The sequence below is a fragment of the Lepeophtheirus salmonis genome, chromosome 14, assembly GCF_016086655.4.
Source record: "Lepeophtheirus salmonis chromosome 14, UVic_Lsal_1.4, whole genome shotgun sequence".
In the NCBI taxonomy this organism is placed as follows: Eukaryota; Metazoa; Arthropoda; class Copepoda; order Siphonostomatoida; family Caligidae; genus Lepeophtheirus; species Lepeophtheirus salmonis.
This window is the reverse complement of record NC_052144.2, coordinates 39,906,099-39,927,887: the sequence shown is the minus strand read 5'-3', so window position 1 is coordinate 39,927,887 and position 21,789 is coordinate 39,906,099. Positions and strand designations below refer to the sequence as shown.

The window sequence follows — 21,789 nt, the reverse complement described above, 5'->3', positions numbered from 1 at the left end:
AACAGACTAACTAAGGCAAAAACCTAAATGTACTAGTGAATATATTTATACGAAATGATGATATGTATTTTTTTTCAGATTGCAATATTTCGTGTCTCCAAGGGTCCATTTATTGAAGAATTTTATCAATGTGTGACATATGGATTCTACACAGCAAAATGGCAGGAGCAAATGTATTCAATTCTGAGCCTTCTTTTTATATTTATCGTACCCCTCATCATACTTTTCATCACCTATTTTTTTGCATTCATTAAATTAAAAGGTAGATTAAATATTTTTCATTAAAAAAAACCTTATACCTAAGTACATACATCGATATTAAATACTAAGTTGTTTTTTATTTAAAGATGCTAAATAGTTTTAAAAGATAATATACTTTTAATACTCATAGTCATCATCTTTAGATTAAATACTATATTAAGAATTTAAGTGTGACAAAAATTCAATGTTATAACAATTTTAATTCCTGCAAATGACACTCAAAATGAGATTCTTCAAAACATTCTATATGGTTATTATGTTGATTTATGGGGCTTTTTACTAAGCCCAAAATACACGATATTTATATCACATATTATGTATATTGGGTTTATTAGACAATTCGTAGGTCAGACGAAGTAAATGGAATACTGAATCAGTACAACTCAATCTGATCAATTCAAGAAACATTTAAAAAAATTATCCAATCAATTTCTTTGAGAAATTAAGGCGGCCACCCTATAACCAAGATGCTAATCCATTTGATTATTACTTCTGGCCGTATTTTAAAATGAAAAAATATAAAAAACGTCATACAAATATGGAATCAATAAAATCATCTAACTGAAATAAATTTAGACTATATCTGTACGTCCTGCATCGCTTTTTGTAAAAGATTTACTATCATAGTATCAATACCATGACAGAGGACTACATCTGCAGAAGTTTCCAGGACTTCTGCCCCCGCTTGAAAGTCATCATTGTCATTAAAGGGTGGCAACATAAATAGTTTGGAGAGCTCAGACACACATCTATTTAAATAATTAATTTTGTTGAGATTCCATTTTTAGTTAATAAATTATATCTTGTTGAATTTTAAATTTCAAAGTGCTCAGATTTTAATGACTACTTGATAATTATATTTTAGTTAGAAAATCTTTCAAAATTGTACATTCTCTAAACTAAGTATATATATCTGAAAAATTAAAGTAATTCTGGAAAGATTAAAATAGTATTTTTTGATATGACTTTATTTTTTAGCTTATTATCTTGATCGCCTCAGGACAACTTTTTATGATAAAACATGTAATAAAAATAAGCTATGAGTATATACTTCATATACAAATATTCAAATAGCAGTTTTATAAATGTATCATATTCTCTTGAAATGCTCAAAAAAAAATTATTCCCGAAATAATTCGTAACATTTTTTAAAGATGTTATTTCTTTGTCTAAATAAATTTGGTTAAAGATTTAAGATACAATTTGGTATAATCCTACTAATAAACTTTTATTAATTGAACTTTTTATTAAACTTTTTACTTAATTAATTTTATAAATTGGTTGTCTTACTCCAAAATTAATCTTCAGTAAACTTTTATGAATGTAGAATATTATTTTTTATTTTCTTCATTTGAAAAAATATCATTTTTACAGGGAAGACACGAAACAAATTGACTCAATTACTCAGAGCTGGTTTAACTTAGACTTACCCGACAAAATTTGAACGCAACATTATAGAAATTTATCTGCTAATGTTTGAGTATAATTAAAAATTTTAGTTTTTCTACAATCACATTAAAGTATATCATGAATACCTTTGCCGTCGGTAACGGATGAAAGAGTTAATATAATCGAGTTTAAATTTAAAGTCAGCACAATTAGACAGAAGAATATTTTAATCAAAATCAAAAGAAATATTTATATTTGAAATAATATCTTTAGTTCGATTACCCACACTCGAATATAATATTTAAGGAGCTTCTACGTCGGTCAGTTTATCAAGTGGAAGCCACGATAATTTATTTACTGTTTAGTAGAAAAATTATAAAATGGTTATTTGAAGGTGTAAATATTTACGTTGGATCTCAGTTTCTATACATGGAAAATGTAAATCATTTATTGGCCAGTTAATATGACCTCATAGTCTTTTAAGACATTATTTTGTAAATTATGTTAAAATCCATTATTTACTTCGGTTCAAACTGTATACGAAAAATGAAAAATGTGGGTAATGTTTTTGAAATTAATAATTATCTTAAGTTAACACTGAAGTATTTGCATTATTAGCAAAAATTCATTTAAAAATGCTGTCTCCATGAAATATTCATGATTATTTTAGTTACTGAAATTTAATTTTAATTAATTAATCAAGCATTATTGTTTATATACACCTAATTTAGATTGAAGTACTAATAGCCGATAAAGTAATGAATATATAATTATTTAAATATTTATATATATTGTTAAGTCATGTCCGTGGTTAGTCAAAACAAAACATGATACCGAGTAGTCCATTAAAATCTGAACACTTTAAATTTTAAAATTCGAAAAGATAAAATTTATTAATTAACAATAGAATTTCAATAAAATTAATAACATAAATAAATGTGCTACTGAACTCTCTTCATCATTAATATAGCTACCCTTAGCGGAAATGATGGCTTCCGGGCGAAGGCGGTCGTTTCATCCTCACAAGGCTCTTTCTGCTCACTTTTTTAGAGCTGTCTGGACAGTCTGGAGTAAAATTTCGAGATTTCTTGTATGGACCCCCATGGATTTGTGTAAATTAGACTGGTCTGTTTTCTTTCACTCGCACGGGACCAGTTTGGTCTTTTTAACAGAGCTTTTCTTCATCTCCAATGTTTAGAACTTGCTGACGGCATTGGCTATAATCTGAAGACGCCCCACTGCTTGGTGTAAGCGAATGGAAATTTGTCGATTACGTTCAAGTGTCATTTTTTCGACTTGTACGTAAGTTACAGAGCTCCAGTTTTTTTTTTTTTTTACTAAATATATTTACGAAATATGAATTAATTTCAATCACTCCATCTTCATTAATTATTGAATAAGTAAGTGTTCAGATTTCAATGGATCACTCGGTCAAATGTAGTTCTCTCAAAATGGAGTGTGGATAAAATTTGTAATCTTTTACAAACTATCATCAATTTGTGGCGAAAAAATTGTAGTTATTAAACATATGAAGGTGGCTCTGCATATCACAATGAAGGTATTCAAAATTGATCGTCTCAATTAAGGAATTAAAAATTGATAAATTATATTTGAAAGTCCATATTAGGGCAAATATTATTTTTAAATGAAAGACATATTAGAAAATAAAGGTACACATTCTTGGATGTATAAACTCATCCCAAAAATTTGAGTTCAAGCTTACAATGCACTCAAATTTTTCTTCAATATTAAGCTGTATTAAAGGGCTTTAAATTTAAATTAATATTTTTTTAAATTTACATATATCGCCTCCCAATATGAAAAATAGCTTAGTCGTGACTGGTGGAGTTTTCTCTCCTTTATAGCAGACTTTTTTTTAATATTCCTTTAATTGGTCATATGGAGTTGCACTGCTCAAGTATAAATAGAAAGTATAATATTACTCGACTCCATCTGAAATAGGAATACAATACTTTTGTTTACAAAAGACTTGTCCACAGAGTGTATTGCTTTCCAAAGCTTTTGGACTACTTGAAGAACAAAGGGGCTTCAGAAGTAATTTTGCACATTGATGATAAAATGTTTGTCTTGGACGCAGAAATTAATTGGTGGAATGCAAATGTATGTAATTCAACTAAAGTCCAACAATTTTGAAATACAACAATCTGGTCATTGTAATGGTTTTGGAGCAGTGAACAGCTACGTTTCAATTATTTAATTGATGTTGAACTTAAGATCATCACAGCTGAGTAACTACAGATCCGGAAAAGTTGTGTTACTACTCTGTATGGAAGAGTAGTTTGGCGGGAACAATTTTGTGTATGTACCAGGCTCTCCCCTGTATTGTCCCTCTAAGGCAGCATAGTAATTCCTATTTCAAAGTGTCTCATTTTCGTAAACCCTTAAATCTATCAAAGCCATACACCAGGTTTGAAAATTCCCCATTTTCTATCTGTGGGGTGTCCTTGTGTCCTTCAAGAACAGGTCAAAATCTTTTTGATAAAGCAGTGTTATCTCCTTAAAACTAGCATTTTTGCTGTTCGTGGTATCAAGGCGACAACACGTTACAGGCTAAGGATCAAAAAGTTTATAGAAACTGAAGGAGACATGCATTGAATCAAAACAAAAGATGACTCAAAATAATTTCATAAATCTTAATTAGATTTGGGCATTAAATGACCATGCTATAAATATTGAAATTTACCAACTAATCTGTTTTTATGTGCACGGCCCAATTTTGAAGATGCAAAGTTAATCTCTTTGTGGTCAAATCTTTTGAACTGAAATTTATTAAAACTTAAATTTAAATAATATAAAAAAAAATTGGAGATATTATTTAACGGGCAATAGCGACAATGCTGGTCAAATCTGCTACAAGGTATGGTAATAGTACAAATGCTATGTATTTTAACATTGGCCGAGGATGTAAGAAGGGAGACCCTGTTGCATCGTTTCTGTTTATTATTGCGGTAGATTCCTTTTTTAGGGCTATGGTAGTAACAGACTAATAAATAAGACCAGAGTACGTGGAGGAGAATCAATATATGCCTATGCTGATGATACTACATCATAAATACTGGAGGAGTCATCACCATTGCTGCAATAATAGAAATATTTCGGACCTTGTAGTGGTTTGAAAAACTCGCAGGTATGGAAATCAATAAAGATAAGACAGAAATTGTTTTCGAAAAACATTGCTATTTTGTCATAACTTTTGTCATTCGGTGAAAACTGACATCAACGTTTTAGGAGTAACAATTGGTCAAAAGGCTTCTCCAATCAATAAAGCAACTACTTTAAAAAAGATTGACTTCCACACTAAAAGTACAAAACATATACGTTTTCATCGATGGGAACATAGAGACGTATGGAATACATATATAATGTCTAAAGTCATTCATATTATTAAAGTAACAGGTTTTGACGAAATGGTATGCCAAAAAGTCGATGGTTACATCAAATCCTTTTTAGATCTTGAGAAAAAGAGAAATATTTCTTGCAAACGAATATATACCCCAAAAGGCACTTGGAGGATTTGGGATTTGAGAGGGGTTTGGAGGGCACTTTAGGGGAATGGATTTTGAATTGTTGAAAAGAACAAGATTTGTGAAACATTTCTGTACCCCTCGAGGTCTTAGGACAGGCTAATGCTAATGATGGTATACAACCAATCATGCAGTGCCTTATCAGTCGCAAATTTTTGAGTTATCTTCTTTGTAGTGTTCAATGGACTCTACAGAAGCTTGAGTTATCTCTCGGTCAAAATATACCTCTGAGAGGCTCAACATTACAGATTCCTAAGTCTTTGCAAAACATTCCAAATGTTAACACCTTAGGGGATCTTGGAAAATGTAACGGACTTTTGGCTAAGATGCAGGACAAAAAAAATCATTTTTGACATGAAGATGAACTCCAATAAATTTCAACAGAAAAAAATGTACCTTCAGAAATGCTCTTTCCTTTTTGAGAGTATCAGATCTGAGGTGATTGGAGAAAAGATCTGACATACAATTAATTGAGAGTGTTGGGAAACGAAGAGGTCTGAATGTGGCTCAAATGCAAATTTGTCGAGGCTTTACAAGCCACATTCTGTCTCCAGCTGAAAAGTGGTTTACTTACTGAGTCTGTACAGGTACACTTGAAGTGTCTTCTTTTATTAAACCAGGGGAGGTGTGTTTTTTCTGTAAGGTAGATGAGAAGACCAGATTTGACATTTTATATGACTGTCAAGCTCTCTCAGCTTTTAACCTCGTTGCCAAGGAGATGGAATCACTTTTGGAGGAAAAATTCTGAGGGACGACATTTTCGCTTTGACGTCCCCAAAAAAGATCCTTCATCATGCTGTAATAACAAAAGTACAATATTACATTTACTAACTTAAAGCAATTAATGGCACACCACATGTTCCTTCGGAAAACTTTGTTAAAGACTATTTTAGATTGTTACTCCTTGTTTTAAAAAAGTATATATATATATATATTAAGCTTCTAGTTTTTTAGTTGGTTGTTTTTATATGATTTTATTGATCGCAACGTTAATTAATTAACGTTAATAATGAAGGATTATTTGTTCTTTAGCTTATTAAGCTTTTTATTTTGTTAGTTTGTTAAAGTTGTACCGAAGTAAATCATAATTTAAAAAAATAAATATTATAAATGAAAGGTTAATCATTAGTGTCCTGAATAATAAATTATTACACTCAAACTATACCTTGCAACACTACGAATTTTTTTTATCCTACATTGCTTTTCTTGGATCTTTCGAACCCCAAATGCTATTTTTGCTTCATACTTAACAAAGATTCTAAAATAAGCAAGTTTTTGTTGAAAGAAGAAGTGAATATTTCACTAAAATTGACCGTTGATTTTTTTTTTTGAAAGTACTAAAAAATGGTAGAAAAAGAATATGCAGGAATGATAAAATGAATAGATTAATCAATAACATATTTTTAACGGGAAATAAGGTTTGTCTAAATTTATTAGTTTCCTTACAAAACTATTGAATATTGAACTAAAATAAAACAACTCTCTGATTGATAATAATATTTAAAAGTGTACAGAATATTGTCCGGGAAAAAATTGCCATTGTGGAAAATTGCATTGGAGAAAATTTGCCGTCATTTACTAATAATATCAGAGTTCCACGAACTAAAACTTATTTTATGCAATGGCAGGGCAACAAAGCAAATTAAAATGCTCGAAACGTCATATAATTCCCAATTACAAAAATGTTTATATATTTAAGCCTTTCAAAAAAGAGGTGATTTTATTCTCAATTTATTTCATTTTGATAATTATATAGCAAAGAAAGATTCACATAAATAAACTTTTAATTTTTGTATAGGATGAATATATCATTCGACTTAAAAAAAAATTAATTATTCATATTAGTAAAATATGTTTAGATTCTATTTTATTTCAATTTCTAGGAATCCAAATGCTTTCTAAATTTATTTTACACAAAAAAAAATCACTGTAGGTATTAATCAATTCCAAAAACTGATATCAATTTGATAAGTCTCAGGTTATTTTATTTTTTTGACAGCATCTGACGATAAAAGGTATTTGATTGATGTTACCAAGGAATAATTTTATACTTTTTATGAGCTAGTAATTTGATTTTCTATAATTTGAAATCTATAAATTTGTACGTAAATGAAACAAGACTTCCTTTATCCTTAATAATATTGTTCCTATTTTATTATTTATAGAGAGTGAAAAAACGTTAATGCGATCAAGTTTAATTCAGCAAGTTTCACGAACAGAAACACTACGCCAGCAAAAAATGAAGAGAGCATCAAAGAAGTCTTTCAAAATGTCATTATATATCATTGGTGGATTCTTAATATGCTGGATACCATATCATACAGTCATGATTGTCTTATTGTTTAAGCTGACATCCAACAAGGTATGTTTAGAACACATTTTAATATGTATTGTATCGATTTCATCGAAGAAAAAAATCCAAAATATCTAAAGGAATAATCAGCTATAAATCACGTCGTAACCTTTATTGTATCACTCAACCTTTTATCAAAAAAAAAAAAAGACACAAAATCAGTTAGTAGTAAGCCAAATATGTCAATCATACCAACTGCTATTTATCTCTTAAATACTCTCATCCTTCATCACTGTCGCATTATTTCTCCACTATTTTTAAAACAAATTACATAAATATATTTCAAAATTAAAATTCAACATAGGATTTTATTATATACTGTATTATACCGAGTGATCCATTAAAATTGGAATTTTAAACTTCAACAAGATATAATTTATTAAAAACAATATAATTTCATTAAAAATCAAAATTAGAAAAGAAAATATAAATTATGTATATGGAGTTAAAAGAAGATTCCTAGTTCCAATGGAGTAATTGTAATACAATCATGTTTACTTATACCTAATCAGTACAACTCCATCTGACCATTAATGGAACATTAAACAAAAATCTTTAAGCACGTTTACTATTACATGTATACAAGAATAAAAATGTCATCAGTTAAAAATTAAAATATGTTTTAGGTTAGTGATCCACTGATTAATAATACATTTGACATTGCATCTATGGAAAAAAAAAACAACAGGAAAAAAATGTCAATTTGAATTCTCAAGTATCATATAGTCATATATTTATAGCGTTATTAAGAAAGATTTTAAAAAAGGTTCTTAGACTCATAAAATATAGTTGCTTATACCCTCAAGATGGTAGACTTCCATAATGATATTAAGTACGTATAATTCCTTTTTTTTACAGATTGGCCAAGCCCTTTTAGATGCAATATTCTGTTTTGGAATGTCAAATAGTCTATTCAATCCGATTGTCTATGGTGTGTTTCATCGAGCCCGAAATTCATCTTCCCTTAGTCATGAAATGACTCAAATTAAATATACGAAACCCTTTTATAACAATCGTCGAAAAAGGGAATCTAGTAGGGATGGTTGCCAAAGAAATGGATCTTCATATGGAAAGAGCCAAGCTACGCAGCATGAATTTTTTGAATTAGAAGATGAAGATATTAATTTGGAATATATTTCCCCGGAAATGCCTTATAGGGGAGTAAAATCATCAAGGAAGAGTGTTAATAATATAACTTTTGTGGACTCTCATTTTTGATTGTCTAATATCAGTGTATATTTTTGTACTTTTTTTTTTTCAAATATCAGATAGTCTATTGGTTATTTATTGGTTAGTTTATATCTAAATTACTGAAAAAAAAAATATATTAAAAGAATTTTTATTAATCATATAATGTATTTCTACATGTACATCAATATATCTTAATGACAATTATTATTGATAAATAAATTTTGATTTTATTTAATCCGCTAAGCAACCATTTTTTCTCTCAAAAGAACTGTTAATCATGTATAATAATAGTTTTGCAAATATATGTATTTTCATTAAATTTGGCACAAAATTAACACCAAGTAACTAAAATTATTTCACATTTTTTTTGCAGTTGAAAAATTGATATGTTAATAACCTTGAACTGACATCCAAATATATTCATGTTTTTGACTCTTCTACAGCGCTCAAATATGAAATCAGCGCCCTCTCTTGTATTTACAAAAACAACATAAAATCCATAGTTTTAATATATAAACGAGAATAGGTTCTGATCACGAGTTCCATGGCCATAGATGCAAAGTGCTCTTGATGGCAGCCACCAAACTTGACTTAGTTGCGTGAGAACATCTATTAGTGAGTGCCTTAAGGTAGTCCCGACAAACTATACATCGGATTAAGATCACAGCTGCTTGGGGGATCACATATCTTACCGGTTTGCATCTTGTAAGACTGTCTTTTGAGATCCTTGTTAAAACATGGCCGAACTACCTTGTCATTGACTTCAATTTCCTTTCCCCTTGAGACGAAGGACTTTGAAAGCTCAACTTCACTTTAAAAAGTAGACTAACAATGAATTTATATATTTTTCCGTTGGTATAAGGAGTTTTTTGACGGATGATTTATCCTTGGAATTCGTGACAATGTTTGTAGCTTTTGTAGTTTGTAATGATTATAGCAGAATTGCTGAAAATCATTATTATTTGCAAGGTGAAAGAAAGTACACGTGGTTTGAACGGTCAGAGGATGACTTCATATTTCATATATATTTCTTTTCTCTGTCATTAAGAAACCCTGAGCAATAGCCATACACAATCTTTGCAACATTTTATTTCTGATATAAAGTTGTAACACTAAAAAATGAAGCCTTTTCAAACATCCCAAAAGACAGACAACCCTTTTTTATAAAATACTAAAAAATGTATCAAATTTTCACTTTTTTTTCACCGAACACAAAACTGTAAATGAACTATTCTTAAGTGAACGTTTAACCTTTAAGCATCCTTTACACTTTTTATATGCAATGTGTTAGTCGTAAGATATAGCTCAGTGAAGACATCTAGAGAAAACCGCTCAGAACTTTTTTACTTAACCTAATATATTGAAGGAGATACCCAAAATCCCTGCAATATTCATTTTTACAAATCAGTAGATCATATTTTATACAACTTTATACACATTAGACAGGTCCGATTTGCACTTTTCTTTGGAAATATTGAGACGTTATAGGTTTAAAATATGCATTTGGGTAAAAATAGATGAATGACAAATTTTGAACAACTTATAAGAAGTTTTAGAGGTCGCGCAACGAACTTAAAGTTTTGAAAATTGACATTTTTCTCGAAAATTTTGTCAACTTTTTTTATTATCTTTCAACCATTAGCAGATATGATTAAATCTTTTTTATAGTTAGTTTTACATAATGAAATCACTTTTATAAAATATTCAATTTATTTTGTTCTTAAATTAGTTTTTTTGGATTTTAAAAAGAATAGTAGTGAGCAACTTTTTTTAACATATTACTCACAGCGCGTATTAACGATATTATTTTTTTTAAATTAAACGGCAATATTGTCGAATCTTTACTGTTAAAAATGAACAATATTATAAAAGGACTTTGAACCTTCATTAAAGGTTTGTTCTATAAGCTTTTTTGTTACAGAAAGTCATCGAATTCGTTTATGCAAAAATGTATTTTCTTAAATAATCTCCAATTTTTTTCGTGACCAATCAAGATAAAAAATTGACAAATCTAAATATTATGTAAATACAATGAGTGTTGTTGAAATTTAAAAAAAATTAATAATCTTTCCTGCTTAATGTAGTTTTTTGCGAATGGGGAAATCTCTTTCAATGGTCTTGGACAACTTGTAATAAATATTGCTTCTGATCTTCATCAGTAGTTATTAAAGAGTTGAATTATTTTATGAGAGCAACTCCTCTTTCAGTCAAATCATTCACACCTATTAAGTTGTAAATGATTGAATACGCAGCCTTATAATGTTCTCTTGAATTCCAAGTTTCAGGATCAGTTTGAAGGAAATTATTTGATATATCCAAACATGTAAAAAAGTTTATGGTGTTTTTTGAAATAAAATTTGATAAGGATAATTGGCGAATATTTTTCATGTTTATTATTGCTCGCTTTGGTGTATTTGATGGATTAATGGGGCTTTCCAAATTGTTAATTGCTTTGGCCATATTTCTTTTTTCTTGAGATGACACTTTCGGGTCAAAAAATGCCAAGGCTATATTATGATTGTTTAAATATCACAGATGGGTAGAATTTTTTTTTTGCAACTTCTGAAATCTTTGGATTGGTATTTTCAAAAAATTTCTAGCTGAAGAGAAATTCAAGATCATGCCGTGGGGCAGATATAACATCAGGAGCTGTCAACCAAGCTCTGATATATATTTTCACGATAAAAATAGAAATATTGTGAATTCCTCTAATTTCCTTAGCAGTGAGTTTGAATTGATCTCGAAACAAATAAATCTTGAGAGAGGACAAAACCTTGCTCATCCAACGAGCATGATGCATAGCTCCTGGTGTAATAAAGTGTACACCTCGTGGCGAAATACCTCCAAGAAAAATGATAGTAAGTTATAATAACTCTTTATAGTCATTTCTTATTTGAAAACTATGGAGTTGTCTCTTAGCAAAGTCAATTATACTACTATTAATATCTGAAATGACTTTCAAATCATTAGTCATGACCGTCCTAAAGTCTGTTTTGTCGATTTTTTCCCACTCCTTCTGAAACCTTTTAAAAACTTGAATATCAGGCCCAGATGAGGGCCCATACAAATGGAGAAACCACTAGCGAAAACCAATTCAAATACATGATATCGACAGGGTAAGTATATAAGATTTCTTTTCAATTTTGATTCAAGTAATGTACATACACCATTGATTTTCCCAGTGTTGATTGCTGTTGTATCAAAACATAGAGCTCTCGCCAAATGTTTGACATTCCAGTCCTCTAGCAACTGATAAATATCTTTTGCTTGGGCCTCGCCAGTTCCAGAGGCCAACTTAGGAACACCCAGAAGTTGACTAGTACCGAATCCAGATAAAATTACAGGTACACGATCGACCATTTTTCTCTTTGTTAGATCATTCAATAATTTGCCATCTCAATGCAGAGTGAAAGGAGATTTAGAACAAAAATTGTCTTTCAAGTTACTGTATATTTTATCTCTGTCATGTATCCTTGCCCTCTATATCGATGATATACTGATGTTGAAATCCTGAATACGTTTGCCAATACTTTTAACTGTTGATGCAAGTAAAAAGGTTGGACTTCAATCAGATAGCTTTGCTCTGTCTATCGATCCAGCCCATTCAGGACTTAGAATACTTTTGACTTTTTTATCTGATCTGTAATAGACTTCATAGTCCTTATCACTATCTACCAATGTACTTTCTTCGTCAATACCATGGTAATCAATAAATTATTTTTTTGAGTGGATGTTATCGTTTTTTTTTTAGCCTTTTGGATTCTATATCTCGCCTCATTGCTGTTTTCATTACTTATTTAGAATGGGCTTTTCTCTCTCTGTGCCAAAAGAAATTCTTTATCTTCTGGATTCTTGATGAGAATGAGTGCATTTTTTTGTGCAATGTCAAACAAATCTTCTAGTTTACTCCCAAAGGTAATTATATACGATTGATGAGTTTTAGATGTACGATTTTTATCCTTTTTAAGCTTCTGCCATTCACAGCGAAGCTTTTTAAGTTGTATAATAGCATGAGGTTTTGGACGAACAGGAATTCCAGCTTTTTCCAAAAAAATATAACATCCAATATCACTTTGGAAGCACTATCATGAATGATCTTTTTCAATGTTATATGGTGAGTAAAAAAAACAAGCAAACCCTGCCTTCTTGAAGGTTACTTTGAACCAGTTATTTTGGCCTCTTCGAGTCCAAGTAACCAGATATCTTTGGTTTGACTTCTTGTCGATTTTGCCATTCCTTTTGTATTTTTTGTTGAAATTGAACTGCTAATAATGTTTTAAGTCGTAATATGACACAAAAAATGAAATAGTTTTGTGGTTAACAGGATAAAATGCAAAAGTACTCTTACAGCCAATGACATAGTTATTTATTAATAATCCTATGCAAATTTTAATGAAGGTTCAAAACCCCTCTGATAATATTGTTCATTTTCAACAGTAAAGATTCGACAATATTGGCGTTTAATTAAAAAAAAAAAGAGTAATGTTGTGAGAATTAGGTTAAAAAAAGTCCTTCACTACTATTCCATTTAAAATCTAAAAAAAATAATTGAAAAACAAAATAGTATGACTATTTTATAAAGGTTATTTCATTACGCAAAACAAATTATAACAAAGATTTAATCATATTTGCTAATGGTTTAAAAATAATAAAAGAAAAAGACAAAATTTCCGAAAAAAATGTCAACTTTTAAAACTTTAAGTTCGTTGCACGACCTCTAAAATTTGTCATTCATCTATTTTTACCCAAATGCATATTTTAAGCATATGACATCTAAAAATTTCAAAAAAAAGTGCAAATTGGACCAGTTTAATACACATGATAATCTTTCTTTTCCTTTTTAATGTGACGTACAGGCTCAATACAACATTGTTATCGCTTGGATCAAGTATCTATGCAGTTCTAAAATACTCTCAAAATTGTTTTACAGAAAACGTACAAATATCCAAACATCCAGTCCAAACTTGCTTTATCATTATAAAAATACACACCTTGGGTGTATATTATCAGTAATTAGTATCATGGAAACTAAAAAATGAACTTAACCCATTACATGCGATCATTATTTAGGAAGTAAGAAACAATTTTGTGATTTAAGTTTATATATATATATGACTCAACTTATATTTATAATAAAATCTCAAAAGATCCTTATTGGAGCCGGTTAATTGTTTAACATATCGCCAGTATTAGCATTTAGATGTAAGATTATATTATGATTTGGAAATATATTTGTTATTATTGTATTGGATTAAATATTTAAAATTAGATTAACTTTTTCTACAGGTTCATTTTTCATTTAAATGAAGAAAATTTAAAGGACCAATATCCTAATTACTTGCATAATTGCTATTATTTGTGCTAACTATAGAATCAATGGGGATGTTGTCAAATAGTACATCTAAAACACCCAAATTTCACTATTCCCTCACATATTTGGCCTATGCAACTTCTAAACTGAGATGTGGACCTAATAAGGGGAAACCCATTGCCGCGTCTTAATTTTTTGCACCTTGTTTCATTCAAAAATAAAGAGAAACTCGTCCAATATGACGGATAAATTATGAAAATGACAGATATAATTTTGTTTTAGCATTCATGAGTCGCCATTCTTGAACAACAAAAGAACTACTGGCCTGTATGGAATCGTCATAGCTCATGGACAGCACGCTCGGGAGTTATTCTCTGGAACTTGATGTGTGTACATTCGTGCCCCGGTGATTCCTGGAGAAATCCATATACTTTATGTACATGGATTTCACGAAAAGATTCCTAGGTTAGATGGGATAATTGTAATACCATAATGTTAACTTATACTTAATCAGTGCAACACACCATCTAACCAATTAAACGAACATTTAAAAAAAAAAACTACTGACCGGTTCAATATAGGCACATACTCTTTCCTTCATCTAATTCTCTCTCCATATACTGCTATTATCAAGGGATTAATTCTTCCTATGTCAAGGGTTCATATACTTTTTTTTTCGAACTCTAGTCTTCTCTCTTCTCGCAATTTTATCTATATTTTGTACAATTGGCCTTCTATAGCGTGCTGCATTTTCGTTCGGCATCAAAGTTACCAGAACGGAATCGACTAAACCAAAATTCCACATGATTGGCTGCTACAGAAACAGAAACATTATTCACATTTTCAAACACTTGGCTTGCATTTTTATCTTCATCGAAAAAAAAAACCTTTAAAATATGACGAATCTTCTTTTTGCTGGTGCAATCTTTATCATATGATCATACATGTCAAAACATCACAAAAATTTCCAAAAGGTTTTTTAGAACGAAACTTTATCTTATAATACAATCTTACATAAGCCGATCAAACTTATACAATACCAATACACTTTACAAAAGTCATGTTGTGGGAAAATTCTGGATTTCTTTTACTACATATATCATACTAAAAAAGGAGACTTCAATTAAAATTCTCTCAAAATAGAAGGATAAACTTTTTCAAAAAATGTCAAATAGGAGTGTGTGTTGTATTTGTTTGATAGAAAACGAAATTTGAATCGTTTATATTTTTCTTTTAAATATACTTGTTCAATATTTAGTAGACTCTATCATCAACTTCTAACTTGATATGGTATTTTAAGTACAATTTCCTATAGAGAAGTGGATCTTAACCAAGGGAGAGGAGCAGATCGATATTTTCTATAAAATATCATCTATGTATAACAAAAAAGATATTAACATATTTTAGTTTCTTTAGAAAAATGTCAATACATAGCAAAAAAATCTTTTTAAAATAACTATTTCTTAAAAAAAAAAGATATAAAAGTTTATTTTACCTTTTATTTAAAAAAAATATATATAGCGATATTCAGATTCTGAAATTATATAATGGAAGTAAAAAGATTAAGAGCCACCCCTAATGCCTTTTAACTTTATTTCATCTTGAGAACATAAAAAATCTAATTTTATAGAACGATAAGATTGTAAAGATCCGTGTTAGGTTTTCGTCTGAATATCTTAGACCTGTCTAAGAGCGTTATAATTTTTAGTAGACCGAAATAATTCAGTCTAGAACGATAATATCGATGAACGTCATTTGAGTTTCAAAATCGTGAACACTCGCACAGTAGAGTCATATGAAATTAATAGTCTTCCGTAAATCATACTTTTACTACTCATAAATCATGATTGAGGACAAAATTTGTCCATATATTGAGACCCAAAAAATACGTCAATATATTCCAATAAAAAAATATCGTTTCACAATTTGAATACATTTAAATTTCGATCTTCGGTCTCTGAGATAACGATTGGACCGAAATTTCGGTCCCAACCGCCGTATTTGATTATAGCTAATTGTATTTAAATGGGTATTATTAAATCATTGCCGGTAGTACCTGGAATTGCGGAAGTTATTAGTTGTTGACGAACATAAAATTTTTGGTATAATAATAAATAAGATAACACCCTGAAAAATCTTTGTTGTTACTTTCCATTTTTGATGAGCACACTCACTTGAAGCTACTCTTCAATATTTAAAAATTCTCCCCTCAAGAATACAAAAATAATCATAACAGATTGAGAAGGCAAAAAATTAAAAAGATTTTTTGAGCCAGGAAGTATTTTAGCTCGATGTTTAAACCTATCTAAAGACATACTCATTTTTTTAAATAATATATGACCTATATAAAGTTCTTCCTATCTTTTCTTTTTCTTTTTAAGTATGACTTAAACTCAATGTCTCCAGGTTTCATTTGTTTTATGCAGTGATCCCTATATATTATACTTCTGTTTTTTTTTTTTAAACTAAATTGATATATGAATCAGAGAGTACAATATACCGTTTTCAAAACATTAATAAATTATTTTTTATTCGCTAGATGGCTCTTAAGGCGGTTTACCACATCTATGTACATGTCTATATATATATATATAGATGATATTGTTGTGAGAGCAATTCTTTTCCGATATTATTTTTATACCGGTAGTAGCATAAATACGCGGACTAATTTTTAAACGCTTCTTTCATGAGGTTCCGTGACCAGAAATAAAAAATTCCACCACAAGTAACTCAGTTAATCTTTTGGCTTTGTTTTTGTTTTTCTTACTCGCCTCAAACAAAGTTGTTTACGATGAATGACGAGGCCAAACATCATATGGTTGCCCCTCTCCTCCGCGCCAGTAGGTATGTCAAGGAGATAATCAAAGACACTGGAATATCTAGGACTACTGTGTTCAAGGTCCAGAAGCTTGTCAAGGAGGGAAAAGATCTGAAGGAGGGTCTTCGGACCGGCAGACCACTGAAAATCAATGCGGATGAGGTGAAGGAGGTCTTCATGGCCAACCCAAAGACTTCCATGACTAAGGTGGCTGAAGACGTGAATGTCCATAAGGCCACCATTTCCAGGGCTGTAAAAGAAGTTGGTGGCCGATCTCAAGCATGCCCTGGCTAGTCGCATCATCATTTGTTTAGATGAAAAGAATTTCACTGTTGATCCAGTGTTCAACAGGTCAAGTGACCGTGTGGTGGCCTTCAATGACAACAGGGACATGACTGAGGAGGTTCGGACAATCACCATAGTCAAACATCCAGCATCTGTGATGATGTTTGGTACCAAAGCATCAAATGGGGCAAAAATTGATCTACTTTGGTTCAAAACTGGTTTCCGACTTAAATCAGAGGCCTACTTGGAGATTTTGAAGGACAAGGTCCTTCTATATGCCCTCAAGATCTCTAATAGGCCCCTTTATCTTCCAGCAGAATGGGGCACCTGTTCATGCCTCTGGAATGACTCAGGATTGGCTCGCTGCCAACATACCATTTTTGAACAAAAACATTTGGCCACCTCAATCACCTGATTTGAATCCCCTTGACTACAGTGTGTGGTGGCAAATTGAGAAGAAGGCCTGTGCTACCCGCCGCCCGAATTCGGACTCATTGAAGGCCAGTCTCAATGAGCAATGGGCAGCCATGGAAGACCATTACATCATCAATGTGTCCAAGGCCTTCCGCGGACGCTTGGAGGGTATCATAGCAGCTGATGGCGGGTATATTCAGTAATTATATTAAATTTTATACCAGAATAAATTCTCTATTATATAATTCTCAAAAAAATTCGTCATAAGAATACGAATAGGAAGAATAATTAGGTCTTTTTATAAATCCACTGCTTTTTTTATATATATTATCGAAGAAATATTTAGATAAATAATTATTTATTTCTGCATGTTAAATTAAATATTTTATAATTTTTTTTGCATATAAAAAGAAAGTATAATGTAATGTATCATTTTGCTTCAAATATGTAAATATTATGTCCATTATCATATTAAGAGAGTTAATTTATATAACTTACAGGGCTCAAAGATAAAATCCAGGCCCTCTTCGGTTGCCCTGGATCCTGACCAAATGTCTACGTCATATTATTTTTTTCATCCCGAGCTAACAGACAAACACATTCATTCTTTCTTATTTCGTCATAATGGAAGAACTATATTCGGAGCTGAGGACATTCAGCTCCGAGAGGAGGAAAGGAGATGCACCGTAGTTATATGTCTAATTATTAATCAAGGACAAATTAACAACCGTGACATTGTTACCCCACTGGGGTAACAATACTTTGCATTTAAAAGAATCTGCACACTGCCATGTGCCCAACAAGTATCTAAAATTTTAATTAAATTAAACGGTAATTTTATTAATGAAAATATTAATAGCACAATCCAACCAAATTCAGTTGTTGGAGTTTTTTTAATGTGCATTCAACGTGGCTTAGGAGCAACGCCAGAGCCTGTGTCAATTGTAAAAACGGAGTTCGACGTATTGAGTATGAGATATCCAATGTTGCAATTTCTTCTGTAAAGAGTAAATTAGTTGTAAATTAGCTGTTTAATATTGACGTGTTAAGACATACAAATAAAATACATTTTGATAGATTTGAAGAAAAAAAAAAGTATTAAACTATGAAAAAAAGTTCCATAGAAAATTTAATTAGGTGGTAAATTTAAAAAAAAGAATCCAAGGAAAAGGGCAAAGATAATTTAAATACAATATATATTTGAACTATTAATAAGTAATATCCATTGATGAGTAAAATATGTCCTGCTGTTATGTTAAAATTAAAGAAACTGAAGATTAATGTGTTCACCCTGACAATTTGAAGAATGTTTGGTAGAAGAGCAGATTAATTGTCATGACTTTTTATTAGATCCCCTGCGAGCAGTCATGCAAAGAAGGAAATACAAATCCTACTCCATGCATAGCAAGAACATATTTTTAGGGCAATTCAACAAAAACTCAATCTAGGTTACTCTAGGGTGAATGTTTTTAAATTGCCTTATTAATAGTAGGCAATATTTCAGTTAACAAACACTAAAAAATGAACAGTATTCAGCATGGAGGTAAAAAGGCAAAGGGGGTTTGCTCCATGTGCAAGAATTTGTCACATTGTACTCCTGGAGTCTTTGTGGCTTCAGGTCAGAGACTGAAAGGTACTTGGCAACAGTAGACGCCGGATAATTGGAATCATGGAGAACGTGGACACGGCAATCATCAGAAGTCCACCCAAGTAGATGAGGTAGCATGCTAAGGCTCTCAATGTCAATGATTGGACTGTGAGGAGGTATGTGAAGATTGAGGAAGGCCTCTTATGTATGATCATATCGGCAACTGCTTTCCACAGAAACCAAAACCGAGGTCAAGAAAGGCCAGAAATTATAGACTTATTTCAAGCATAATGGGTCAGTTTTTCCACTCTACTCCCAGACTGTTCCCTTTCAACTATGCCACTAGGGGTGTAGTCGAAGTAAGGGCCTATACGACTCCTCATTGAAAGTTAAATGGCATCAAGTCCTTTGTCGAGCAGCAGTGGGAGGCCGTGTCTGATGCCTTCATTAAGAAGTGTTGCAGCGATTTGAGGCCAACTTTGGAGGCCCTGTTACTATCAATAGGGAATCATTTGGGAAAATAGAAAGATATATTAATAAAGAAGTCTGTGATAAAGCCTCAAAGTTGTACTTCTTTTCATTCTCGCAAAAGTTTACCCTAATTATTTGCTATCAAAAAGTTCATTATTATAGATTGCACACTGTACACGCACGATAGATGTGATAATCCACCTTTAAATTTAATACTTAATCAAAAGTATTGATTTTTATCGAAGAGCTGGATTTTTCTTTCATAAGTCATAATAACTCCCAGGGAAAAAGAGGATTATTGGATATATGTCTGTTTATAGTGAAAATATACCTAAATTTTGGATCAATGCCTCATAAGCATCATAAGACCTTATAATGATCTAACTTTTTTTTTAAATCACCAGCTATTAATAGTCAAACTGCAAAATCAGCCTCATGTAAGCTTTTTTAAATGAATTTTTTACCCCTTGTTTTAAAAACTTTACGAGATTTAAATATGAAATGACTGCTTCACGGAAGTAAAAATAACAATATTTTTTTATTATTTTCTCTTTTACCTCCGGGCAGTGCAATATTATTGTTGTCCCAACATAAATAATACATGTCATTCAATCAAGAACATAGTTCTCTCTCTCTCTCTATATATATATATATATATATATGCTAAATAGTTCTGGAACAGTTTGCCGAAAATAAATAAATATATATTTTATGATGATTCATGCTTTAGTACCCATTCAATTATGATTTACATTTATATTACTCCTATTTTAAAAAGATAAAATGTTTCTTTATTTGCCACTTGTAATAAAAGCTGCCATCATTTTTTCTTGTTTCTAGTGAAAGATACATTAGTTAAATAAACATGTTTTGACAATTTTAAATAAGTTACCTAATGCCTAAATCTTACTCTTTGTAAAAAGAAAAATGCCACAAATATACACTCTGAGTAAAGAAATCCACTTCTTGCAGGGGTGGATTGATAAGTCAGGTAAAACTGAAGTATTGAAAAATACTTTGAAAATAGAGCTTAGCATTTTTTGAATGGTACATCATTTAGATTGAATTTAAATAAATTTTCATATTTAAAAAATATTTCATCACAATGTCACTACATTTTAAATAAGAAAATAATTTAAAATATTTAAAAGAGAGGCAACATTCATACAGGCGTTCGTATTTCCTCGTTGGGAGAATATTCTTCTCTTGAACATTTTATAGTAGGAATAAACTTTTATGTTGATATTTGAATTAGAGTTGATTTGACAGCTGTTCAATCGGGATATGGCTTACAAGTTTAAGTATACTTCATATTTTCTTTTTTTCTCTCGAAATTAGTGACAACCAATGAGGAAAGTTGAAATTCCATCCTCGTAACCTTTTTATAAATAATAAACCTATACTATCGTATATTGGTGAAAGAGGAGATAAATTTCGAACCTTTCGAGATATTATATCGGATAATTAAAACTTTGGTGAATCATGAAAGTAAATTGAGCATTACGTGGAGGAGTCATGAGTTCATCTCAAATTGAGTATCGGAGGAGGGAGGGGGTTATGGGTGTAGACCTGTGTACGGAAACATGATACTGAAAGGGGAGATCATTCCACATTATTTAATAGTTAATACTTATTTTTGGAATCAAATGTATATTCGCAGTTAAATGATAAAACAATATCATCGCTCACAGCAGTCATGCTGACCCCGGTGGGCTATTTACATGACATGCTATTGACAATGTGTAATTGAGATAGATTGATACTGTTAATTTTATGTTAATATTTATCTAAAATTAATATATAAATTTAATTTCATAAATAAAAAAACCAATGTTTTAATGTATTCAAATTTATGTTTATATTTGAAATGTCAGATTTTTGTTATAAATTATTTCAAATTATACAAAAATCAAAATATCTGGGTTTTACTGCTTTCCTGACACAGTCAGAGTTCTCTTAGTGCTCTGCGGCACCAACTTTAAAAATGAAGGTGAAGACGTTTTGATGTTTAAAAATCTACAATGCAAAAACTAATTTGAACTTTGTTTTAACAGTCGCAAGTTAGCCATGGAAACAATCCCTTGTCACATTTTGAATCAATTATCCACGGGGCCATCTTACAATAAGATTTTCATATGCAAATGCTCATACAAGATGTTTGAA

General features: G+C 30.7%; 1 protein-coding gene across 2 annotated transcripts in view; it reads left to right on the top strand.

Moving 5' to 3' along the window:
* LOC121129916 (gonadotropin-releasing hormone receptor) overlaps positions 1–9,074 on the top strand; it is a 50,874-nt gene extending 41,800 nt beyond the window's left edge. For both annotated transcript variants that reach the window (XM_071893487.1, XM_040725624.2), the window contains exons 6-8: positions 79–262; positions 7,361–7,557; positions 8,407–9,074. In XM_071893487.1, coding sequence (XP_071749588.1) covers positions 79–262; positions 7,361–7,557; positions 8,407–8,766 — 741 coding nt within the window. In that variant the 3' untranslated portion in view covers positions 8,767–9,074. The remainder of the gene's footprint in view (positions 1–78; positions 263–7,360; positions 7,558–8,406) is intronic.
* Positions 9,075–21,789: the final 12,715 nt, after the last annotated feature.